The sequence below is a fragment of the Abramis brama genome (genome assembly GCF_963993115.1).
Source record: "Abramis brama genome assembly, chromosome: 8".
In the NCBI taxonomy this organism is placed as follows: domain Eukaryota; kingdom Metazoa; phylum Chordata; class Actinopteri; order Cypriniformes; family Leuciscidae; genus Abramis; species Abramis brama.
The window spans coordinates 36094189-36121155 of NC_139970.1; the positions used below are offsets into that span (position 1 = coordinate 36094189).

General features: G+C 40.2%; 2 protein-coding genes across 3 annotated transcripts in view; both read right to left on the bottom strand.

Annotated features, from left to right (window-relative positions):
• bard1 (BRCA1 associated RING domain 1) overlaps positions 1–14324 on the bottom strand; it is a 41326-nt gene extending 27002 nt beyond the window's left edge. Inside the window, exons 1-5 of one of the 2 annotated variants that reach the window (XM_084121264.1) lie at positions 14137–14317; positions 11747–11895; positions 9769–10224; positions 9233–9564; positions 8474–8554 (exon numbers count right to left, since the gene is read on the bottom strand). In XM_084121264.1, coding sequence (XP_083977390.1) covers positions 8474–8554; positions 9233–9564; positions 9769–10224; positions 11747–11895; positions 14137–14216 — 1098 coding nt within the window. In that variant the 5' untranslated portion in view covers positions 14217–14317. Of the gene's footprint in view, positions 1–8473; positions 8555–9232; positions 10225–11746; positions 11896–14136 lie in introns of both variants that reach the window. The other variant, XM_084121263.1, reaches the window with a different exon arrangement.
• Positions 14325–15967: 1643 nt separating this feature from the next.
• Positions 15968–26967, bottom strand: part of abca12 (ATP-binding cassette, sub-family A (ABC1), member 12) — a gene marked incomplete at its 5' end in the record, with an annotated part of 40043 nt that continues 29043 nt past the window's right edge. Inside the window, 10 exons of the mRNA XM_084121415.1 lie at positions 15968–16845; positions 17455–17592; positions 18489–18594; positions 18757–18849; positions 19633–19736; positions 20089–20223; positions 25106–25256; positions 25397–25506; positions 26065–26269; positions 26374–26627. Coding sequence (XP_083977541.1) covers positions 16744–16845; positions 17455–17592; positions 18489–18594; positions 18757–18849; positions 19633–19736; positions 20089–20223; positions 25106–25256; positions 25397–25506; positions 26065–26269; positions 26374–26627 — 1398 coding nt within the window. The 3' untranslated portion in view covers positions 15968–16743. The remainder of the gene's footprint in view (positions 16846–17454; positions 17593–18488; positions 18595–18756; positions 18850–19632; positions 19737–20088; positions 20224–25105; positions 25257–25396; positions 25507–26064; positions 26270–26373; positions 26628–26967) is intronic.

Genomic DNA, 26967 nt, shown 5'->3' on the forward strand with positions numbered 1-26967 from the left:
TCCCGCGAGCCTCGCTCTCTCCCTCTCCGCCCCTGCTCCCCGACGCGCAGCCGACGGCTCTCGCCCTCGATGCCGTCGACACAGCGGATGAAGCGGATGACAACGATCGACTGGACACGTGCTCTTTGATGGCGTCGGACAGCGAGGTGTGGTCCAGCTCCGCCCGATCCGCCTCCTCCACCAGAGCTTCCAGCAGGGCTCCCGCCGGGGTGGAGGCCGAGCTTCTCCGCCTCCTCACTATGGCAGTCGAGCGCCTGGGCCTCGAGTGGTCACCGCCAGAGGTACCCCCGCCTAACAGGCTCGATGGATGCTTCCTGACCTCCGGTCGCCAGGCCCCAGCATCCAGACCAGCGCCGTTTCTGCCTGAGCTTCACGACGAGCTTGCTAAATCGTGGAACGCTCCAGTTTCGGCCAGACTCCGTTCTCCAGCCTCTTCGACTCTCTCCCGCATGGACGGAGCCACGGAGAAGGGGTATGACCGGATTCCACCGGTCGAACAGGCGGTTGCAGCGCATCTTTGCCCCCCATCCAAGAGATGGCGCTCAAAGACTGCCCTCCCGTCTAAAGCCTGCAGGACTACTTCGGCGTTCGCCAGCCGCGCCTTCTCCGCCGCTGGGCAAGCCGCCTCAGCCCTGCACACAATGGCGGTCCTTCAAGTTCTCCAAGCGGACCTCCTCCGCCAGCTCGACGAGGGAGAACTGGATAGATCGGCCTTAACCGACCTGCGCAGTGCGACGGACCTTTCCCTTCGCACGACGAAGACAGCGGCCCAAGCTATCGGTCGATCCATGGCTTCGCTGACCGTCATTGAGCGCCACCTGTGGTTAACGCTAGCCGACATGGGGGAACAAGAGCGGTCCGTCTTCCTGAACGCCCCGCTCTCGTCTACTGGTCTCTTCGGCCCCGCAGTGAGTGGCCTCGTGGACCGTTTTTCTGAGGTACAGAAAGCGTCACAGGCCATGAACCTCTTCCTGCCCCGCCGCTCGAGCTCCGCTGCAGGCCGCTCTAACCAGCCTCCTGCACGCAGCTCCGCACAACGGCCATCTAGACCCCCAGCCCCCCAGCAGCGCCAGCGCGGCCGCCCTAGGTCCCGCTCCACCAGCCAGCACAGGCCGCCGCCCCCGCGTGGGCCTCGGCCTAAGGTAACGCTGAAGCCCGAGCCTGCAAAGTCCTCCTAGCATCCGCCGGGAGGAAAAGACGGTCGAGTCCCGCTGCGGCCGGACCACCGTCAAAGCTAAAATGTATCCCTCTGCCAGTCCCCTTATCGAAGGCTACTGCAGTAGTGCCCACAGCAGCCAACGAGCCAGTTTTTCAACTCTCTCGCCTGCACACAAACGCCGTTTTTACGGCGACCCAGATAAATCGAATAAAGAGTGTAATATCTGGTCAGTCGGCTCACGCCGTCAGTGTTATGAGTGTAGTAAGCTTGCCCACTTCCCAGTGCTCATCACTACACACAAGCACAAATCCCCCTGTGTACCCCACAGAGTGCACTCACATAAAGCGCGCTACGGCCGCTCGAGTGATAACTGTAGGTCACGTGCCCACACTTCAGCGCTCACACCTACACAGTGCTCGCTCTGTCTCACACGTTTGGGGACCAGAACATTCTGCCACTGGCCGTGTGTTAATAAAGAGCCCTGTGCCCGCTACACAGCGCGCACACTCTCATGTAAACACGTACGAGTCAGCCACCGGCTGTGTGATAATAAAGAGCTCTGTGCCCGCTTTACAGCACGCACACTCTCCGATAAACATGCGCGAGCCCGCCCCGCTTCCGCGCCGCGAGCCGTCACACACAACGCTCTCTCACAGCGCCGTTCAGCCGGCTGCCGCCATCAGCGAACCCCCGTTCCCCCTCACTGCCACTGCGCGACTCGCGCTTACACCGCCACAGATCCCCCGTCCCGCGCTGTGCGGCGGGCGAGACTCAGAGGCGATTCGACCCCTAGCTATGAGTGCGAATGCATGGAAAGCTATTCAGGGAGTGTCGAAGTGGGTACTGAACACAGTGATAAAGGGCTATTCGCTTCAATTCGCTCGCCGCCCTCCGCGCTGTCGCGCTCGGGCCGAGACTATAGTGAGAGCGGATGCAGCGCATCTGCTTCACACAGAAATAGCGAATTTGCTGCACAAAGGGGCGATAGAACGGGTTCTCCCTCCGGGTTCCGAGGCAGGCGTATACAGCCGCTATTTCCTCGTACCCAAGAAGGGCGGAGCACTCAGACCTATATTGGATCTGAGATATTTGAACAAAACGCTTATGAAACGGCCGTTCAAAATGCTCACAACCAGTCAAATCCTCGCGCAGATTCGCCCGGGGGACTGGTTCATATCTCTCGACCTGAAAGACGCGTACTTTCAGATTCAGATTATACCCCGTCACAGGCCATTCTTGAGATTCGCCTTCGACGGCCAGGTATATCAGTACACCGTCCTGCCGTTCAGAGAAGCGCTTCTCGGCACAGAGAAGCGCTTCTCGGTCACCTGCAAAGCTTGGGTCTTTCCATGAACTGGGACAAGAGCTCTTTAGCCCCCAGCCAGTCTATCACTTTTCTGGGTATAGATCTGGACTCGGCGGCGATGACGGCCAGACTGTCCGCACAGCGCGCGCGCTGTGTTCGACACCTCGCCGCCTCCTTTCAGGAGGGAAAAGTTTTTCCATTGAAAACTTTTCAGAGGATGCTGGGCCACATGGCATCAGCAGCAGCTGTCCTGCGGTTGGGTTTACTCCGAATGCGTCCGCTTCAACGCTGGCTAAAAACGGAAATGCCCCGCAAAGCATGGATTTCAGGCCGTGCTCCAATCAGAGTGACTCAGCGCTGTGTTACAGCCCTGCAGCCCTGGCTGGCGGCCGAATGGTATCAGCGGGGAGTGTCGATGGGAACCATCGCACACCGCAAAGTGATCTCGACAGACGCGTCCAACATGGGTTGGGGAGCGACTCACGAAGGCAGTCCGATTTGCGGCCAGTGGTCGAATACGGAGAAAGACCTTCACATAAACTGTCTAGAGATGCTGGCGGTCGAGAAAGCGCTGAAGCACTTTCTACCGCTTCTACGGGGACACCATGTGCTAGTTCGCTCGGACAACATGTCAGTGGTGTCGTACGTGAACCGCCAGGGCGGAATCAAATCCAGAACCCTGTGCGCGCTCGCAGAGCGCCTCCTATCCTGGGCTCAAGGCCCGTTGCGCTCCCTAAGGGCAGCTCATGTACCCGGTCGTTTGAACGACGGCCCGGACAGACTGTCCAGGGACAACGTTCCCCCAGGGGAATGGTCTTTACACCGCCAGACGATACAGACGCTTTGGCGTCGTTTCGGCGAAGCGGAGATCGACCTTTTCGCCACGAGCGAGAACGCTCAGTGCCAGAGGTTTTTCTCGAAACAGGAGGACGCACTGGCCCAGACCTGGCCCAGCGCTCCGCTGTACGCGTTCCCACCGATCTCGATGCTACCTCAAGTGCTAGCGAGGATCAGGGAGGCGAACTGCGCAGTGCTCCTCATAGCCCCGCGCTGGGTAAACCAACCATGGTTCCCCGAGCTAATGAGACTGGCAGACACAGCCCCATGGCCGATTCCGGTGAGGAGAGATCTCCTCTCTCAAGCCCGAGGCTCGATTCTGCATCCCCATCCAGAGCACTGGTCTCTGCATGCGTGGATAATCAACGATTACTCGTTGGCCTGCCAGAAGGGGTAATTAACACGATCACGCAGTCCAGAGCCCCCTCGACGAGGCGGCTCTATGCGTCTAAGTGGTCAGTGTTTAACAAGTGGTGTGTGAATATGGGTTCTAATGCTCGGACCTGTGGAGTTCCACAGGTATTGAAATTTCTCCAAGAGATGTTGGACGCGGGCAGGTCCCCCTCCACGCTCAAGGTTTATGTCGCGGCCATAGCAGCGTTCGCTGAGTCGGCGCGCGGCCGTGCACTGGGCAGAAATGAACTCATTACCCGCTTTCTACGCGGGGCCAGGAGAATGAACCCTCCGCGGCCCCCGTCGGTTCCTATTTGGGACCTGTCTCTGGTCCTGGAGTCCTTAAAAGCGCATCCCTTTGAGCCTTTGGACTCTGTGGAGTTGAAATACTTAACGCTTAAGACCGTTTTTCTGCTAGCTCTGGCTTCAGTTAAACGTGTGGGAGATTTACATGCGCTGTCCGTCAGCGCGTCGTGCCTCGAGTTTGGACCTAACGACTTGTTAGCCATTCTCAAACCGAAGCACGGCTATGTCCCCAAAGTGTTAGGCACTCCCTTCAGGACTCAGGTCGTTACCCTATCGGCCCTGCCGTCCTCCAGCAGTGAGGAAGGGGTTAACCGCCTTTGCCCGGTCAGGGCGTTAAGTTGTTATGTGACGCGCTCTGCAGCCTTCAGGTTCTCAGAGCAGCTTTTCGTTTCGTTTGGCGGGCGCACCAAGGGTCGCGCCGCTTCGAAACAGACACTATCCAGATGGATAGTAGACGCGATTGCAGCAGCTTATGCGTCCAAAGACCTGCAATGTCCGTTAGGCATACGGGCTCATTCCACCAGAGGCATGGCCTCATCGTGGGCATGGTCCAGTGGGGTTTCCATTGACGACATTTGTAGGGCGGCGGGCTGGGCGTCCCCCTCCACATTTGTTAGGTTTTATAACCTGGAAGTTCCCGCTATGCAGGCTAAACTTCTGTCAGTCTAGTCGTGTTTCATGTCCTGCCCAAGGGTCAGGCTGTATTACCGATTAGCTTGTCTGTTGAGCTGCACGCTCAGGGTATCAGTTACATGAACCGGCAGTGCCGTTCTGTGTTTTTTCCCTATGTGTGCTTATGAACATGCGCTGGCCCGCACCGCTGGCCACCTGTTTTAATCACCTCTATGTTTTTTCTATGAGTCATATGTGATTGTTAGGCTCGCACGGCGTGGACAAAGGGTTCCCGCTGCGTAAGCACAGCTTACGCAATACGAGAGAACCTCTCGTAAGAGAACGATACTTGGTTACTCACGTAACCTCGGTTCTCTCTAGAGAGGGAACGAGTATTGCGTTCCCTGAACGTGCTGAGCCTATCGCTCGTGTCGCTTCAATCGACAGAAAACAGAGAATATAGCCTACGAGCCTTCCTTATATACGCTCTGACGCCGCCCATTCTGGCGGGCTGTGACGCGCGAGGTCGCGCGCGCCCTCATTGGGCGTGACGTCACGCCAGGCTCACTGGTAGGCTTAAGCAGTTGCCGCGCGGCAGCCAATGAGCGCGCAGTATGCCGCTCTAGCTCAGCTGCCTGCAGCCGCACTGCGTTGACAATATATGAAATTAAGGATAATTTTTGGTTTCAGTATCTCGAGAAAAGAAGGCTTTTCCCGCTGCGTAAGCACAGCTTACGCAATACTCGTTCCCTCTCTAGAGAGAACCGAGGTTACGTGAGTAACCAAGTATCGTTTTCAGCCACTAACATAACGAAAGGTAGTAAATTTAAACAATGCACAAGGGTTAACTCATGTCAACTTATAATAATTGTTTGCAGATTAAGTTTGTCTGTATTGCAGCTGATTCATTTTTGTTGATTTTTTTCTATTGAAAAAGAACCGAATATTTAAACAATGCTTAGAGAGCATTTGTGTGTGATTTGAGTTGGACAGAAATCTGAAAACTTAAAGAGAATGACCTGTTTAGTTGATCAAAGTTCATTAAAACAACCATTTCAAAAGCTGAAGTGATTTTCTTTTTTTATATTTTAGTTAGAATATGTATAACTAATGTTTTAGAGTGTTTTAACTAATTGAAAAAGCTGAATAGTCGTTCTAAAACTTACTGATTAGTCGGCGAAATAATCGACGATTAGTCGATTAATCGTTCTAATAATCGTTAGATTAATCGATTATCAAAATAATCGTTTGTTGCAGCCCTAGTGCACGCACGATATTAGCGCGAGTTTTTCTGTCTGTCACAGTCAGGACATTCACAGGCAGCGCGTTAATTTTGGCATACATGTGTGTTGTTCGTTCTACCGCGAAAGAGAACTTGATACTGGCGCGCTGTCTGTGCGATACTGGCGCGCGTCTATCTGTGGGTCGTGTGTGTATGTGTGTGTGTGTCAGAGGACATTCACTGACAGCGCGTTCTTTTTTGTCTTATCGCGCATGAATGATTTAAAAGCATTTGCATTAGTGGTGCACGATTCAGAAAATTTCACGATTCGATTCGATACCGATTTTTAGTCTCAAGATTCGATTCAAAATCGATTCTCGATTCAAAAAACGATTCACAGTATGTAAATGTAGTTGACTTTTTCCTGTGTGATTGCAGTAGACATACAATTTAAAAGAAAAGAAATAACAAATTAAATGAAGTTTGATATTACTTTGTCTTCATAAAAACTTTTGCAACTAAACAGTGCAAAGTGCCAAGCTTTGGCCAGCTTTCAAATACATTTAATTCGTTTAAATTAAAACTTAAATACATTTTTTTTTTCACATTTAGCTTTAAAGTGCTGTAGTCAGATCAAACAAACAATACTGCTAAATGTAGTTTAAGGAGTAGGCTATTGACGGCAAAATAGGCTACAGAATATTTCGTTCTGTATTGACAGGTGCAATTTTTGAAAATCGATTAAAAAAAATACAATAAGCCTACATTATATCTGCATTTATGTCAAAACCTAGACTTTCAAACATCAAAATGTCATTTATTAATATGAATATTCGTGTCAAAATTACATATAAACATTCTATTTTGCCTGGAAACGCTTCCAACACGCTTGCGTGTCGCGAGAAAAATAGGCGTCGGTTCTATTTCTAGCATGCACGCATTTCCCGCACGACTCGGGCCACACCTGAGACGCGCGTGTCACGCAGGCTGTGTGCAAGCTCTAAGGCCGGTGACACACTGGCTGCGTGGCGTTTCTGTTGCGTGTCAGCTGCGTGGCGTTTTCCATGTCTTTGCACACCAGAAGCGTGTCTGACGCGGCGCTGCTGCTGCTAGGTGACATATGATAAGCCTCAATCGCCACCACACAGCCAGCCAGCCTTCCTTCTGCTCCGCTTCTGCTGCAATTCTTCTTTTGGCTATGACAAGAGTGTGCAGGCGTAAGTGTGAATTCGATGCAGCGCCATCTATGGGAATGGCAAGCTAAACTCATTTCAGGACAATACTAAAAAATATATATGTAAAAAAAAATAAAAAAAATCGATTTTTGGAATTCTATGAATCGATTTTGAATCGGTAAAGTTTGAATCGCGATTCATATGTGAATCGATTTTTTTGCCCACCCCTAATTTGCATGAATAAGAGCGGGATCATAACACTAGCCAAAGGATGGCAAAAATTAACAGATGCTGTATTAATTGCGTTAACAGCGCTAATTTGTTTATTTAATATAAAATCGCAGCATTTTGCGTCATATAATCGCGTAGGCTTGACATCGCGATTGCGATACGATTAATCGTGCAGCACTAATAAATAATAATAAAATAATATCCCTTGTATATTGTGGCATCGTGAGAGGTAGGGTATCAGGTTGCTTCACAAATCGAGTCCAGGCAGAGATCAAGTCTGGTTTCTTTTTAATAATCAACTCAAAACTCCAAAACGTTTTAACCAAAACACTCTTCCAGCTTCTCTTTGGCTACGTTTACACGTGGCCGGTTATTTTCATAAACGGACATTTCACTCTCTTCGTTTTCAGAAAAGTGTTCGTTTACACAAACCCGTGTATATGCCGTCAAGAGCATGCCAAACCTGTAGGTGGCAGTGTAACGAGAAGCTCAAGCCCATGTTAGCCAATCAGAATCCCGAAAATATAGGTCGCACCTTTGACGCAGTGCAAGTTCTGTCGCATACTGTGACGTCGACTGCCTAAAACTCAGTTTTTCTCAGTTTACATGCAAACGTGCAAACAGAGTTTTCCAAAATCTCCACTCTGGCCGGAGTTTTTAGAAAGAATCGTTTTCAGAGGCGAATTCTCCGTTTGCGTGTAAACGAGGGGCACAACAGAAGGGAAATGTCTCCGTTTTTCAAAATAACCATGTACGTGTAAACGGGGCCTTTACGCTCTCTAACAAAAAACAGCCAGTCTCTCTGTTCTCAGCTCATTAACAGCTTTTCTCCTTCACTCGCAACAGCTGTGTCCCCACCGCTGAGGAACCTGGTAACTGTAGTCCAGGACCAGGTGGCCATCTTGGTTTGTAGTCCCCATGCTTCAACTACCTAGATGGCACATACCTTGCCTCTATGACATACCCTCTCACGATGCCACAATATACATACTAATATATATACACAGCATAAAACATTTCAAAGACTACCACAAACATGGAAAGGCAATGGTGAAATCCACTTTATCTATTAAGTCAGTTGAGTGAACATGCAGCGTTCTGCTAGGATAACATACATTACTGTACAAACAAGGAAAAGCTTTTCAACCATTTTCAGCCCAGACAACCTCGAACAAGAGACAAGGCCATGTAACATTTTTATACTGAATTGTGTGCGAGTTCTCTTCGCTCACCAGTGGTGTCCAGCCTGCGTTGTCCTTCAGGTTGGGGTCAGCTCCCTGAGCAAGGAGCTTACGGACCTCCTCCACATCACCCTGTACAGAAGACCAGGATCAAAAGATCAGTGGTAGATATTGATCAACCAGACTCAAACACTGACCTAGCATCCATCATTAAGTAGCCAAAGTGACTCGCAGCTGGAATACTAACAAAGAACAATCTCAGATACAAGCAAACAAGTGCGGTAATAAATAGTGGATTTAAACTGCTGGTTCTGTGAAGCACAAATTGGTGACATGGACAGGAGGGGGGGAATACTAAACTGAAATAATAAAATGCAGCTATATAATTGTGCATAGTTAGAATAAAAAGAAATAGGCTTACCATTTATTCTGGAATTAGTGGCTTTTTTAATCATTTGAAACATCCTGGAACTTATATAATGAAATTAACGCCAAGCACGCAGACAAAATACTCTTTGACAAAAAGCATTAACTATGTATTTTGAATTTGGTGAATGACTATGTTGGTCAACACAGTCGTACAGAAATTATTCATCTCTTGGCTTTCAGTTTTTATCTCTCCTCACATTCATTATTTACAGTTTGTGCAAGTGTTTTTTTACCACTTAACAACTTTTAAAACAGAGAAGAAAAAATGTTCCATGTATTGATATCAAAGGCACTATTTTAGCACAAATGTATCTTTCATTTTGTAGAAGCTAGCCAGATGTCAACAAACCAATGTGTAGATGTGTGGAAGTCAACGCAAACCTTTATGGCAGCTAAGTGCAGTGGCGTCTCTCCATTGTGGTTCCTCTTCATGAAAGAGGGACTTGTCTGATTTCGTCTCACACTGGGAGACTTCCTCCTGAGGTCAGGGCTAGCTGGTGTGATTGGCTTCACATTCTGCTTCTCATTGGACTGTCTGGATGTCCTCTGAGAGGGCTCTTCAGTTCCTTCTTTAGATAACCTATTCTTCCATCCTGAATTTCTGGGTTGTTTTGGCGTACTCTGCAGACCATAACTGTCCTGATTCTCTCTTGTTCTCTTACCAGTTCCAGGAAGGGAAGGCTGAGGAGGCCCTGGAGCATTTTCATTTGATTCTGGTGGGATATCAGTGACAGGCACAACCTGTTGATCATGATATGATGAACTCAAAGTTGCACAGTATTGCTTTTCACGGTTTTCAGTTTCCATATTGCTTAATATGCTTTTTTGGGGACTGGGAATTTGATTCTCTCCTTGGTGAGGAGCCTTATGAGTCCCCTCAGGCTGGCTGCAAGGGAAAAGGAAAGAAACTCTCTTACCGGACCTCCTGTATTCATCTCCAGAGCTCACTTTCTCATGCTCTTCATCCTTCTTGTCTATAGCAGCTTGTTTTCCAATGGCCCAATGCTGATTGATAGCTTCTAGCTTCAGCCTCTTACATTCCTGCATAGTCTGAGTCCGTGTTGTGGGTCTTTGACCACCGCTGGCTTGTCTGTAGACTTGGCTCCTTTTCTTTGTTTTCTTATTTGCCTTCCCCCGTGGAGGAGAGGATGAGCCAGATTCCTGGGAGGAAGAGGTGAAGTTGAAGACAGACAGGTCCTTAGGTTCGGACAAAGTGGCTTGCGTTCCCTGGAATCCATTTGATTTGTTTGATCCAGCGGGTTTCTCGACACAGCAGCGTATTTTGCGACTTTTTGGGCTAAACCATATCCTGACGTTCTTCTTATTCTTAGGGACAGAGCTCTCTTCTGATTGTACGGCATCAGTGGCCGTGGCTAAACAAAGAGAATAAAAGAAATTATTAAAAAAATAGTAATCTCAGGAAGTCAAATGTTGAGCACATTAAAGTATTATTTCAAAGGACACAATGAGAGGGTTCCTACACATTTTCCATTTAAAAATCCATACTTTTACTTTTAAAACCTCCTTCCAAATTATTTTTCAGATTATATTTAACTTAAATGGTTCATTCAGCATTATTTTCGGTATTTAGTACAATCATCTGTAAATATTTTTTCTCAAAGTGATAACATGCGCTTACATGATGAGAGGAAAATTAAAACACTTTCTAACCTGCAAATCTGCACAATGAAAATGTGCACCTTGAATTCATTCAGTCGTTTTCCGACAACCACTAAATAATCACTGAACTTATGCCATGAAAACACTCTGCTTGTATGATACATTTATTTTTAGAAACTCTTAACTTTATTATATTATATTTTTCAAAACTGAATAGGGGCAATAGTCTGGAAACACAGAAACTTTTTCATACTTATCCAGACCTGGAAATTGCTCAAATCAAATTCCATACTTTTCCATACCCTACAATGACTTGAATACACCTATTTAACAATAAACATAGATGAAGTAATAATAATAACAATAATATTAATAATAATAATAATAATAATTATGATAATAAAATAAAGTAGTAAAAAAAGAAAAACTCCTACAAATAATACCTAAAATAAATAAATAAAAAGAAATAAATATTAAGTAGATTATCTTTTCTTTGAAAACAAAAACAATGTATGTATATATGTGTGTATATATATATATATATATATATATATATATATATATATATATATATATATATATATATATATATATATATGTGTGTGTGTGTATATGTATGTATATACATATATTTTTTTTTTTTTTTTTTACTTCCAAAGATTTCTCTCTTCAATCATCTAAGACTTCCTTATTTGTCATTGACCCTTAAGCCTCAAAAAAGAAACCTTTGAAAGAACAGTGAGCTTTGACATTATTTTAAATAGTAGCTAAATGTCCCCGGCTGACATTAACCTCAGAATGCTGGCAGAACTAAAGCAGAGTGTGGTGTGTAAAGATGTAATGAGCACATTTATCCAGTGGTTTTATACACTTCTCCTGCCTAGCTGTTGTATTTGATGCTACAGCAGCACCAGTATGAGAGATTCAGCGTGACCTCTCCACCAACTCAATCTCCTCTGCAGCGTTAAACTCCCTGACCCCTGGGGCACAGACCTGTCTGTCAGACAGCACATCTCTCTGCCATCGGCAACATCAACCCGAGCTTCAACTCAGCTCAGAGGAAACCGCCAGAGCTACTATGGAAAATTACATTGCATAATTATAGTCATTAGTAAGCTCAAAGTTCAGTTGGGGATTTGAGTGTTGAAAAAAAAAAGGAACATCAATTTAAAAAGTCCATAGTGTTCAGTACATTATATTCAGGGATGTAATTATATACATGTATTATGGTTATAATTGGGTGCTTGATGTCATGATGTGAAGGTCTTGTCTTACTTGAGGACTCTGGTGGCTTCAGGAGGGACTCCAGCTTGCAGAATAACTCTGTTATGTTACTGAACTGTTTGTTGATTCGAAAGTCTTTCACCCAAGCAGGACCTTGGCACACAGTGCAACCATCACCAGCATGAGGTCCTGCACAAGACCTATAGGACAGACCACATGCATACTTTATTATTCTGTATACTTATCAGGGCTGGGTGATATAGTGGAAAAACAAACAAATAGATATAGATATAGATATAGATACAGATACAGATACAGTGCTGGTCAGAATTATTTTCCCCCTTGGTAAATATGATCAATTGTTTATCCTTTTGACTTTTTTTTTTTTTTTTTTAAATGCAAATATATCAAATTTTGATATATCATTTTATATCAAATATCTAACCTTTTATTGAAGTAAAAGAATTGAAAGTGGCGGGAAAATCACATTATGAAATAAATGTTTTTCTCCAAAACACTTTGGGAACAAGTATCTGCCCCCTTCTATTAAAATTTTTTGCAACCTCCTTTTTCCAAGAGAACAGCTCTGAGATAATGCCTGATGAGTTTGGAGAACACCTGAAAAGAGATCAGAGACCATTCCTCCATACAGAATCTCTCCAGATCCTTCAGATTCCAAGATCCATGTTGGCGCTCAGTGTTTTGGCGCCCAATGTGTTTTGGAGAAAAACATTTATTTCATAATGTGATTTGTGCGTGTATACATATACATATTATATTTGCCAGCCTTCAATGTCTCAATTCTTAATAATGACTCTTATTATCAAACCACTTTTGCTGCTTAACATTTTTAGGAAACCATGATACATTTTTCTCAAGATATTTTGATGAAAGTGAAAATCTTTTGAAACCTTATATAAAAGGCTTTCATGTCCATTTCGATCAATTTAATCTGTCCTTGCTGAATAAAACCATACACTTATTTAAAAATAAATAAAAAAGCAACATAAGAGACTTCTTTCAAAAACATTACAAAATCGTAATTCTTCCAAACTTTTGACCGGTAGTATAAATAAATCAAAATATATGGCTGAGGAGAAAGATCTGAGAACATTTGGAATCATCAACACATTTTATTTTAAAAGTGATACTTCTGTTAACCAAGGTAACTTTTAACTGATTAAAAACACCATTACTAAAGGTGTTATTACTAAAGTAATGTAATTCAATCTTAATCTGTGATGAAAATATGTGCAGCCAATACTTCAGTCTAAAACAACATTACCCTATTCTTAAGAAATCACAGTAATGTGTTTATAATGTGTTCATTTAGTACTAAAGAATCCTTTCGTATTATCTTAGCGCAGTTAAAAAGGTTGTCCTACTTAATGAAGTGTAGAAACAGCACTTCAGCGGCTTTGTTTTGAGTATTGAGCACACTTGCATTCCTAAACCCTAGCTTCAAAAAGGGCTGTAAAGAAAAAGCTTTCTCAAGAAAATCATCAGTTTGTTGTTCATTTGAGAGATAAAGGCTGTCACATGTACTACTGCCTCGAAAGAAGAAAGTAAACTGCGTTGAACCAGGACAGAGAGTGAAGTGGACAGGCCGAATGCACAACACTACAGAAGGCAAGCACTTTAGAGTTTCTAGCTTGAGAAGCAGACGCTCAGCTGGCAGCTTCAATAAACAGTACACACCAAACACCAGTTTCATCTGCAACACTGAGGAGAAGACGGAGAGATGCTGGCCTTTTAAGAAGACTTTCAAAGGTAAAACCACGTCTGAAACTGCCAAATGTGAAGAAAAGGGTAGGATGACAAAAATAACACATTAACTCGATGGTAAATGGTTAGAAAAGAGTATTATGGGAAGGTGAAAGTAAGTTTGAGATGTTGAAGCCCCACCATAACAATAGGTAAATAATATGTTAAGGATCAACAATCCATAACAATAGGTAAAACCACAGATGTGCAGCAATAGATTGTTGAGCTTCACAAAATAGAAAGTGGCTTTCCAACATTAGTGCGCGGCGAGGAGGAGAGTTTGAGTGGCCAGAGACTCTCCAAGGAGTCACAGCACGCGCGCGCGCGCACACACACACACACAGAGAGAGAGAGAGAGAGAGAGAGAGAATTTCATATATGTAATCAATCATATACCTGAGTGAGTGTAACTGTCATCAAGTATGTTTATTTGATAGAGAAATATTCATGACATAAGCCTGATAAAGCTGCAACCCATAAATAAGAGCAGATTCGCACGATGCGAATCGATACAAGGCAATCATTTACTAATTTACTTAACCAGCAAAGTAGATGGTCATTGTTGAGTCATTCATTAAAATGACTTTGACTGGACAGAAATTTAGGTTTTTGGCCTGTTAACAGGACCAGGAACGCAGGACCAGCTGCGTTCATTATGAAACTAAAGCACAGCCTACCATTTAGAACACAGCAGAAGTTTTCGGAACTGTGCAAGTGCCTCTTTAGTCCTGGTAAATGTCACAGGTTTTGACAGCATGACAGGATGATATTTCCTGATCCATAATAACCAAGAAAGAGACCGATCACAATATTTCTAAACAGACGTGTTTTTGCAGGTGGCGCCAACAGCAGGGAAGCGAAGGGGAGGAGCTCAGATGAGTGACCTCACACTCTGATTGGTCAACTGGGCTTCTTCTTCTTCTTCTTTGAGATTTTATTGGTGGTTGATAAACAACAGAATAGTGTATTATCGCCACCGACTGCTATGGAGTGTGGATCAAAATGACATTTTTATATCCTCTCCCACAAATTAGTTATTCTAAGATACTGAAAATAAAACTATAACATTCATTATTATTTTGTAAAATATCTATATTGCATTACAATCCTTCTTTCAGGCTCTTATTTCTGACAGTATAGCATAACATGTTCCACAGTTTCTTCTTGCCCACAAAATTCACACCTTCCCGTATAATGTTAACCCATTTTATAAAGCACTGTTTAGTCTTGTATGTCCAAATCTCATCCTTGATATTATTATCTCATCTCTCCTGTTTTTTCCTGCACTTCTCTTCTCTCCCACTTTCCTCTGAATTCTGTAAAACCATCAACCTTTCTTTGCCATATCACATTGTTTTTGCCACCTTACCTTCAACCTTTCCTTAATAATACTCTTGATTTCATTCTTACTTATACTAATGCTTATGTTAATGTCGTTGTTTTTTATGGCTTCTTTTGATGCGTCTGTGTACATCTGAACATAGCTGTGGTACTATATGTATGCACATTACATGAATAACGTGTTTTTCTTTTCTAACATTGTAAAATCTACTGTGGCATCTGAAAGTAACCAAGGTTGTATTACTGGTAGCGGTATAGCTGGACTAACTTTTAACTGATTAACTTTTAGTTCTGTTGCTTTCTGTATTACTGTCCATCCGAAGCTTTTCGTGTTCCTCCTCTCTTTTTCCCAACATGGCTTTAAAGTGTCTTGTGTCAACTGGGCTATAGTTATGAAGTTCAGTTTTAATGGCCTTCCTTCCTTCCTTCCTTTATTTTTATTTCATAGTTTTACTTACTACAGAATAAAACGGCAATATAAATCATCCAAAACGTTCTGAAAAAACTTTAAATATAAAGTATACTGTCTCATGGGCATTGTTATTGTATATATTCTATATATAATATTTTGTCCTATATTGTCGTATATTGTCTTTAGATTGGATAAAATATTAAACTTTTATAGATGGCAATCATATTAGTTTGTTTTTCTTTTATCACAAAAGCACAATAATGTGAATATTCATAATTAGCCTACTTAATTTCATTTCTTTGAGTGCTTCTAAAATGCAAAAAAAAAATATATTTATTAAGAAATAAACTTAAGATATTTTACCAACAAACATTAAATATCATGGGTAGTTTGTGACTGTTATAATTTCCATTTTAATTTGACTATTGTGTATCAGTGTATCACTAAAGTACAGTTCATAGGATAGTGAAGGTATTTAGCTTTTTAAAATGCCATTGTGTGAGGGGTTAAGTCATTTTAAGTCATTTGAAGTATTTTAAAATGACACCGGTGACAAATTATCAGAAAATGTCCCACTTTACCTGTGTTTCCATATGTAAAAGAGGAAAAAGAAAACTGAAATGCAGTTCGAATGAACATTGGATAGTTCATCACTTCCACAGTGCTCAATATTCTATGCAAAGAAATTGCATACCTCAACTCATGACATAAAGAACCAATTGCACCGCATTCAATAAGACAAACGCTCAACAACTGCATGTGAAAAATAGCTTTAATGTAAAAATAAGCTTGCTACATTTTTAAAAGAGGAACCGTGCCTTGAAGCAGACAGAGGAAAGGGCCGATGAAATATTCAGTACATTCTTGCACAAGAGATGTGCCTTCAGAGAAAATATTAATGAGAGTGAAGATGTGCAGACATTGAAGAATCATTTATATCTCGGAGCCAAAAAAGTCTTTGTGATTTATTTCAACCCCAGACAAGAGCTGCATCGATGCAGCCAGTTTAACAGGATGGACTCTTCCCTCTGCATACATATTCAGTTCTGTTATGTTTTGATTAAAATATATATAATATATATCTGGTAGAGCTGGTAAAATTTCAAACAATTTAATAAATAAATGACTTAATTTCCTTTGATAAGTAGCAGTGAATTTGTTTAAGGAAAAATGAAAGTAAATGTTGAATTTAATGTAACGTAAAATAATGTAATGTTCTGCATATTTAACCTCAAAGGTGATACAAATAACAAAACAAACAAAAAAAATCCATAAAAAGGTTCTTTAATGTTGATCAATATTTGAACCCATATTTGGAAGAGTAGAAAGGTGAATACACGTAATTCTTCATAATGACCTTCAGTAATTATCCATAAGGTATTTGGCGACTTCATTATTCAATACAACATTTTTTTTGCCTTTCATCAAAATCACAAACCCAAAATATGATATAGTCTATAAAAGAATTTCTATATATTAAATTAATGTCTTTTTTGAGGTTCATTGATTGTCATAACGTGCAAATATTTCATCAGTCTAAAGCATCGTACGAGTCTAGACTGTCGATGTCCGATCCTTCCGTGACTTCCTGTGCGTCTGTGTCCGTTTTCCCCATGGCAAAGTTAATGAAAACCTAAGGAGACAAGTCAAGACAATCATTTAGTGTTCAGATCACCACCTCAGTGTCTCTTTTCATTTTTCATCACCACTTTCACAATTAAACATTTTGTCATTTCTTACTCATTATTTATTCATATTTCAGTGTATAACAAAAGAGACTTTGGTCTGTTCCTCACATAAAGCTCTTGAATGATTTCAAAAGAATAAATATAGTGTCAGGCAGATGTATTATTATAAATGAATCTAATTGTTACTTGAAATAAAAGAAATGTTAATATATAATCAAATAAAATATAAAAAGGGCATCTCCTCCTATTTGCGTTTAGTCTAAACCTGATGTACAAACCCCCCTAAAACTAGACATTTGACAAAAAGCCAGAACAAATTACTAAAACTTTAACTGAAATTAAAATTGAAACAGAAAATACAAACATAAAATCTAATTCAAAATATTAATAAAAACTATAAAAGTATCTCAATGATACTAAAAGAACCCACTGGTTTAAGGACTACTTTTATGACTTGACAAATCACTATGAACCGTAGAAACTGTAGAGTGTGAAAATTCTTCCTCTTCAAAAAAAAACAAAAAAAACTTTTTGTTCCACAGATTGTATCTTACCTCATCCAGAGTGGTCTGGCTGACTGAAAAGTGTTTGATTTGCAGTACAGTCTTGTTGGACTCTAACAGGCCAAAGATTGAAGCCACACCACCAGGAGCAACAGGCACATGGTACTCCACCATATTCGAGTGATGATCCTTTATGGACAGAAGATGGATAACTTAGCTAGCTAAAATAACAGAATACACTTAAAGGGATCACATCAAATATTTTTATGTTTTGTTTTGTTTTTGTTTTTTTCACTAATAATGTTAGTAACATAATTTTATTTGTCCCCAAAACAAGCATAATTTAATTTTTATCACCATTTCCACCCTCTCTGACCCATGCTGTTTTTATTTTTGCTGCTGTGCCTTCAAGACTTCTCTATAAACACCCTATTTACATGTGAAATGAGATACAGTGCATTGCTGTCAAGGCCAATATACTAATTGCATGTTGGCACATATGTGGGCTGTCATATGTTTAAATGTCTTCATCTGACGTAAAAAGTAGACGTTCAGAACGGGCTGATTTCACAGCTTAGTTTTAAAGAGAATGTATTATGTGTGTGTTTTTTGTTGCTTTTTTTTTTTCATTTTCAACTTTCTTTGGTGTGTGATGTTTTTGAGCATGAAAAAGGTCTGCAAAGTTACAAAGCACAAAGTCACTCCAAAGAGAGTTATTCTCTATATATCAGTAAGCACTGAGAGGTTCTGCAACAATGTAAAATATGTTTTAAAAAAAAAAACATTCAAGCATGAAAACTTGAATTGACTTTGTAAAAGGGCATAATATGTGCTTTTTAAATGAATACTCACTTTCACTAGAAAAGTAGTTTTGAAAACTTTCACAATATGTTTTCATAGAACATCTACATCTCTTATCATAAAAAAATCTAAGAATGTGATTCTTCGTGTAATGACTCCAGAAATAAAAGTGAGTAATTCATTTAAATTTAGGAAATATCTCAGAAAATATCCCCCCAAAAAAGTGTTAGATTGTGTTTAAAGAAAAACATCATTATGATATGCTTCTTTCTTTTTTCTCTCACCTTCAGGAACGTGCTGGGGAAATTCTGCTGCATGAAGTTACTGATCATATCTACATCATAGGAAGATCCAGCTAAGTACATCTTCACCGTGAATCCTTTGCCAAACCTGTCAGATGAACACAGATTATTTTATCACCAGGAAAAAAATTATGAAGCATCTGCAGGAGATATCAGGCTCTAGAGTGTGGAAAATAAAAGGAGACGGCAAAGAACTATGGAAAATAATTGGTCGGAGGATACACAGGACACAGAAAGATAAAACACTGACCTGTTCTTGATGTGCTGTAGGGAGCCGAGACATCTGAACTGTCCTTTTACCATTATAGCCAGACGGGTGCAAAGGGCCTCACACTCCTCCATACTGTAGGAAACAAAGACATATTGCTGAAACTCCCTTTCCAACTCTCTCAAACCCAAAAAACTTAAGAGCATAAGAAATGCATAGACTCTTAGTCTATAATATATCACTGTCTTTTAAAGTTAAAGTTTTAGGCAATGCTTAGTGAAGCCAAAATTTAAAGTTTGTCTTAAAATTTCATTTTATCAAGTTATCAGTGGAAACTTTGAATGCTTGAAACTTAAGACAAACTTTGAATGTTGGCTTCACTAAGCATTGTCTGAAACGATACATAGGTTTAAAAAATATATATTAATAGGTTAAGTTAGAATATGTAGTTAAACATATTTAATGCAATATTTTACTACATTTAATATATATGTATATATAAAATAAATGTATACATACGGCAACATTGTCTAAAGCTGCTTTGTAATGATATTTATTGTGGTAAGTGGAATACAAATACATTTAAGGGATTTTAAAATATATATATAATACAAGTTAATACATCTTACTCTAATAGAGGGTTGCTTAGTATAATGATAGTGTCAAGGCCAGTTATTGTCCTTATAATATCATGCTTAATATTTTTCTCAGTACAAACGCATCTGTATCTATGAAAATGTAGCTGCCTTTACAATTCACAAAATATGTCCCTTACTGTATATTTGAAAGTGGATCATCATATTTGGATGTCCTTGGCATCAAAAAACTTGAAACCCCCCAGTTTTGGGTAAATGTGTCATTACTGCCCCCCATTTGTTTGGAGGAACTGATGGAGTTCTAGTCAAGAGCAGTCATTACCTGTGTGATGTCAGGACCACAGCACATTTGCCCATCACTTGCTCAGAGATGATCTTCCAAAGGTGTCGTTTGGAGCGTGGGTCCATTCCAGAGCTGGGTTCATCCTGAGAGGTAAGAGACGACATTTAAGAAACATGTGGGATGTTTCTGTGAGTTTACACAGAGACAAAAAAAACCCATGCAAATCCCACACACTCCCCATGTAAATGCAATCGTGCAATGCACCAAGCCAAAACTTCAAGTTAGAATAACTGATGTGCTAAGAGACTTTGGCCAAACAGCACACCGACGCATTTCAGAGGTGTTTGTAATGAATGTGCAATGTTTTACCCATTCAAACCCCTCTGAGCAAACACTCAAGACAACATGCAATACAGTGATTTATAATGTAGCAGTACTGATTACTAAATGGTAACTAGTTTCAGCTTAGTGGGATGATGTGTGTTTTTCGCTCACCAGAAGAAGGATCTGTGGGTTTCCAATCAGGGCCAAGGCTGTAGACAGCTTCCGGCGTGTTCCACAACTGTAGTTCTCGCTTGTGTTGTGTCTGTGGTAATTCAGCTCCAACTTTTTCAACAGATAGTTCACAACCTAAAAAAATAGATCAAATATTGAGATTCTCACAGGAAGTATAAATATAACATCATGTTAAATAAGAAAACAAATTGATAACAATGCAAATATGAGTTCCTCTTGCTCGTGCAGAACCTCACAAATCTAAGGTATTGTGATTGGTTGCCAGGGCGTTGCTGCAGTATGTGGTTGCAAAGGTGTTTTGGGTGGTAGTTAGGGTGTTGCTATGTGGTTGTTTATTGGGGTTTAGGGTTAGGGTTAGGGTTAGGATGGGTTAGGGTTAGGTTAGGGTTAGGGTCAGGGTGTTGCTATGTGGTTGTTTACTGGGGTTTGTTCAAATCCCTAACTCTACAACCATAATAGTGATGTTAGCCTTGCGAACATTACTAATTATGTAAAAATGATTTCAATTTTAAATTGAGGTTGCTCAATTAAATCGAAATAAACTGAAATTGCGATATGGGCGTAGTGTGATTATCAAATTGCAAAGGCTGTGATTTAATTAAATAAATATATATGCTACGTGTTTCTCATCTCTGCATCTGCTCTGAGTTTGGGTCACTCATAATGTGCATTTGGAAACGCAGTATTTGCCAACCAGCTTCCCAAATTGTAATGAAAAGCGTTTATAAGCCAACCGTGGTCAACAAAATAGAGGCTCCTCATGGTTTTCACCAAAATAAAATCTTGACGGTCTAATGTTTGAAAATGAAGAAATAAAGACAGCCGTAAGTATTGTAATTTTACAACTACAAAAAAAATGTAGGTAACACTTTATTTTGATGGTCTCTTTTGAACATTCTGTTGACTATAAGTAACTTTGCAACTACATCAATGAACTCTCATTAGAGTGTTAGTAGACTGTCTGTAGAATGTAGAACAGACAGAATGTCTGTCCAACAGACACTCTACTGACTATAAGTAACTTTGCAACTACATGTCAACTTATTCTAACCCGAAACCTACCAGTCTACAAATACTCTACTAACACTCTAATGAGAGTTAGTACACATGTAGGTGCAACGTTACTTATAGTCAGTAGAATGTGTTAAAGGGACCATCAAAATAAAGTGAAACCAACATTTATTATTATTATTATAAAAAAAATTACAATGAAATATTCATTATGATGTTTACTATATTTTTATAAATATTTTTTTATGAATAATATTACGAATCACCATTTAAATCGCAATTGCAATTTTTATCAGAAAAAAAATATTACAATTTGATGTTTTCCCAGAATTGTGCAGCCCTATTTCAAAGCATGTATCACACATGCAGTTCAGTCATAATTTCCCTGTAATTTAGTTTTGATTAACAAAGCAATAATTGTCCCCAAAAAGGCTTAACAAGTTGTTCTAACACATTAATTGTGTAGTCTTGACATCATAATGAGTCACTTTGAATAATGTTTTGATTAAATGCCTGTTGACATTTGACCCCACACAGAGAATGTCATGGTTTCTGCATTCATTTAACTAATTGGATTCATACACCAAAGGATCCAAGTAGACATTCTATGAATTTAAATAGCTTCTCATAAACCTGCAAGAAACCATAAAGGACTCTCCGTCTAACAGGGTTTATATGCACCTACAGATCATCCTTTTGGGCCGGCATTGAACTGTGTGCTTCCCTCAGGACATCAAAATTTACCAGCCGTTTCCTCTGAATCCTCTAATCCAAGTTAATGGGCCAAACCGCAAAAGCCATTTCAAAGTCTCAGCAGCTTCTACACAAAGGCTTTTAGTCACCAAAAGATGACTGATGGTATTCATAGATTGTTAAGTCAATTCCTTTGCCCTTTTTATAGAAGGGTAACATCACCATTACAGGGTGTCGGTTTTACTTCATTTTAGACAAAGTTGCACTTTATATCAACTTTACTCAAAGATTTGAAGCGTTAGTTCTCCAAGCATGAATTTTCTGTCACGATTTACTCACTCTTACGTCATTTAAAACCCTTATGACTTTCTTTCATTCACGGGTATATAAAAAGGACAGTGTTTGTAGCATGTTCGAGCGGCTCTTTTCCTTAAAATGAAAGTGGATGGTGACCAGGGACAGTCAAGCTCCAAAAAGACACAAAAAAGCAGCATAAAAATAGTCAACATGACTTGTGTGCCATTGTGTTCTATTATAAGTGTTTTGAAGCTAATCAATAGATTTGTGTGAGAAACAGAACAGATTATTCCCTGAAAATCTTTTGGTCACTTTCATTGTATAGAAAAAAAGAATATTCTTCTAAGCATTTACCTTGGCAGATGATACAGTTTTAAAACAATACATTTTTGCTTTTAAATTTGTTGAATTTCGTCACATTACTGTAATCAAATACTGCAGGTGGCAAGCTTCATATAAAAGCAGACTTTTTTCACAATTTCTGTAGATGACTCACAGTTCTAAGAATGTTTCATTTTCACGACATTATATGCATTATTTGAGATCCTTTCACCACAGGCTAACCAACGTCTAAAGTATTAGTAGAGACAACACCAAATTACATAAGAGAAAGGAAAACGCTTGACAGTGAGGTATGTGTGTGTTTGAGCCATGTGCTCATAACGTGATACTGTACATGCATGTCACAGTCTCTGATCATAATGGAGTTGATATATTCAGTTCAAGTTTAAGCCCTTTAGATCAAAATATTGTGCAGGATCAGGATGCAATAAAGAGAAAAAAAGACAAAGCAGTGCGATTTATCTTCTAAACAGTTCTCCTGCGTATCTTCAGCAATTTCGCTGTTGAGAACAGCACAGCAGGTCCTGCATTACAAAAACTGATGGTTCTGACTCTAAAATTTGATTTAGAAGCTCATGTATTCCTTACATTTAACTTTTTAAATGTCTTTTTTTTCATATTGACATTGCTGCTGCTGCTGTATAAAAGCAATAAAGCCATGATTCAGTGTTACACTCAGCTATTAATAACCCATTGTTTCATAGGAACACCATTCCGACTTAAACTAGTTTTCATAATAACTTGCTAATATGTGACCATGGACCACAAAACCAGTTACATGGGTCAATTTTTCTAAATTGAGATTTATACATCATCTGAAAGATGAATAAATAAGTTTTCCATTGATGTATGGTTTGTTACGATAGGACAATATTTGGCCGAGATACAACTATTAGAAAATCTCGAATCTGAGGGTGTAAAAAAAAAAAGGAAATATTGAGAAAATCGCCTTTAAAGTTGTCCATTTATGTTCGCGATTGTGCAGCATTAACTCACAAAAATAAATGTTTTATATATTTACGGTAGGAAATTTACAAAATTTCTTCATGGAACATGATCTTTACTTAATATACTAATGATTTTTGGCATGAAAGAAAAATAGATAATTTTGACCCATACAATGTATTGTTGGCTATTGCCACAAATATACCCGTGCGACTTGTGACTGGTTTTGTGATCCAGGGTCACATATGACATAGCAACCTCTTATGCAAGCTATATACCAGTGTTTCTGTCTTTAGGAAAACTGATAAAGAGTTCACATCATCTGCAGCCAAAGGCAAGTTTAACAGAAGTGCTTTTTACCAATAATCCTGAGAGAATGCAAGATTAATTAGCTTTCTCATTAATCAATATGGAAAAGAGCCAACCATTTCCTGTCAAATGCAATACTCAGACAATACCAAACTGAAATCTATTCACGTTCTACTGAGAAGTCCAGCAGGGATTTCCAGGTGGGTCGATGATGGTTAGTGCTGGTCAAGTGGGTAGACCCGCATTGCAAAAGTTGTTTAAAACTGGTGACGGTGGTCTCAATCACAACAGCAGCATCTCAATCAAACTATATGCTGGTGCTTTCAGAACTGCTGTTAATTAAACCTCCATTTCCTGAAATGTTTTTGCATGTGTGGGAAAGATGTCACACTTGACGAAAGACACATGCAAAATCTTTCTTAGAGTGTTTAATGATGTCAATCGGTCATTGAGTTGTGACATGATATTAATGGACAGCTGTCTGCTATGCCACATTTCTTCTCTCTCATTTTCAATCAGCAAACTCTATCACCAAACTCTATCAGTGGAATACATTTAATTGCATATAAGCAGGGATGTCAAGAGTACCAGCATTACAGAATCAAGTCGATACCAAAATAAAAAAAGATGTAATGATGCCAGTCTCTCTTTATTTTCAGCAATTCAAACTATTGACCCAGTACTAACTCAGACAACTGCCTTTAAACTTGCGCATGTGTGACTTTCACTTTAAATTGAATTTGCTTCTATGTACAGTTCATAACTGTTTAAACCTTGTAAACCTCAGTAAGATTTTTACTGTATGGTACATGGTCAGTACCACCATGGCTGCATTTATTTGATCAAAAATACAGTAAAACAATGATATTAATAATAAAATATCTATTTTACATTTTTATAAAATGTCATTTATTACTGTAATGGCACAGCTGAATTTTTTTCAGTGTCACATGATCCTTCAGAAATCATTCTAATATGCTGATTTGGTGCTCAAGACACATTTCTAATTATTATCAATGTTGAAAACAGAATTATTTTCGTGGAAACTGTGACCTTTTTTTCAGAATTCCTTGATGAATAGAAAGTTCAAAAGAACAGCATTTATTTGAAATAGAAATCTTTTGTAACATTATAAATGCACTGATCACTTTTGATCAATTTGATGTTTCCTTGTTGAAAAAAGGGTATTATTTAAATCTTACAGACCCCCAATGTTTGAACTCTTGAAATTAGTATCGAGACTCTTGAAATTTTATCGGTATCGAATACTGGAATTTTATTAAATAAAATGACAACCATACACGGGTATCATTATAACCGAAAACATGCACTGTTTGTAAGTCAATTTAGTAAGAAACTGGCCAGAATAAAATAGATGTTGATATAGCTGTGACCTTACCTGGCCAGTCTCCCTCTTGGAGATGCCCCTGATGCGGGCATAAAAATAGAGATGTTCTTCTCCCGTCAGGAGGTCATCCAGTGCGTCCACCTGAGGGCAGTAACCAATGTTTATGCCCTCTCTCCTGCAGTCTATGATGTCAACCATCCTCCTGAGGACACAGGCCAGGGAGATTTATGGACATGCAATGAAACCCAACGCAAATGCCTAGTAAAATGCTTTAGAAAAAGACGCTGAGCGACAGTAAAGGTACCAGATGTAGTTTTTAAAAGGAGAAAGAAAGAAAAGTACCCGTCAATGTCACGGATCTTAGCTGAGCCATCGGTAGGGCTAATGTCTCCTGTTAGCATCTTGAACGTAGTGGTCTTGCCTGCACCATTGACTCCCAGCAATCCAAAGCACTAAGGAAGATATTAAGCTTCCGTTCAATCAAAATGAATGTTTTGCAGTCATTGATTATTCTTAAAATCTGAATCATAAATCTTCTATGAATAACATTTGGAAAATAATGAAATAAAGCATATGCAAAGTGCCTTAAATATTAAGTATATATAGCTGCATTTCTCCTCGGTGATCCATATTCTGGTTAAAACTTTATTGATTTGGTCATTTTGTTTAATACTTGCACTAAACTTTATAAAACTCACTGAAAAAAAAAATGTTTTAAGTTTGAAGCATAAAAACAATCAGAACAAGCATTTTGATCTTTGATCTGAATTTACCCAATTTACTTTCATAGTACACATTCTTAACCTCCAGGTATTATAAATCAAAGTGGAACACCCACTTTTCACAATCCAATTCATTCACAATACACAAAATCAATGATCAATTATTGTTGATAATCGGAAATACCTCTCATTACGAAAGCAAAATGTATTGCAAATGTATGTTTACTGTAATATTCTTGTGCATGTAAACGCTCTCATAATTAATTTTACTATGCAAATGGAACAGACCTCGCCAGCTGGGATGCCAACAGACAGACTCTTCACCGCCTGTACCCTCTTGCTCAGGTTTTGGTACACCTTAGACAGCTCATTAACCTGCAGAATATCTGCACTTGCATCCCCACGGTCCACACGCAAGCGTTCAGCCACCACGTCTTCATCTTCATTGGGGCTATAGCTCTGAACAACGTTCGTCTTAGACCAAAATAAACGTCTGTGAAGAAAACACAAATGCACAAAAATGAGACAGCTATATGATAAAAGGTTTTAAAAACCAGTAACCACTTTAAATCTATAGTGCCCGAGCCTCAGGTATACCTGACTTTGCGAAGGAGTGTCTTGTTAAGTAGCAGGCGGAGCGTGAAGCAGATGAAACCCTGCAGGAACATGGAGATGTACATCCAGCCCAGAACATCCATGCTGAAGGGGTTCTTGTAGGCATCCACCCCAAAAGCGCTCAAGATTTGCACCTGCATGTCAACCCTTGTCAACTCCATCAACCCATTGCCAAAGCTGAACTGAGGGAAGACTAGGAAGATGTTGCTCATGGTACGGTACACATCCTGGATGTTCTGAAATGAACAGGGAGAGCAAGTTAGAGAAGGAAGGACAATTTGCAAAGCTACTTATGTTGATCTTTTTTTTTTCTTTTTTTTTTTGGTGGAAATTTATTTTAATATTCTCTGTTCTATTCCATACACTACAGTTCAAAATATTAGGGGTCGGTGAGATATTTTAAAGAGATTAATACTTTTATTCATTAAGGATGGATTAAACTGATCAAAAGTGACAATAAAGACAATTATAATGTTACAAAAGATTTAAATCTTAAACAAATCCTGTTCTTTTGAACTTTCTATTCATCAAAAAATGATCACTGTTTCCAAAAAGAATATTACACTGTTTTCAACA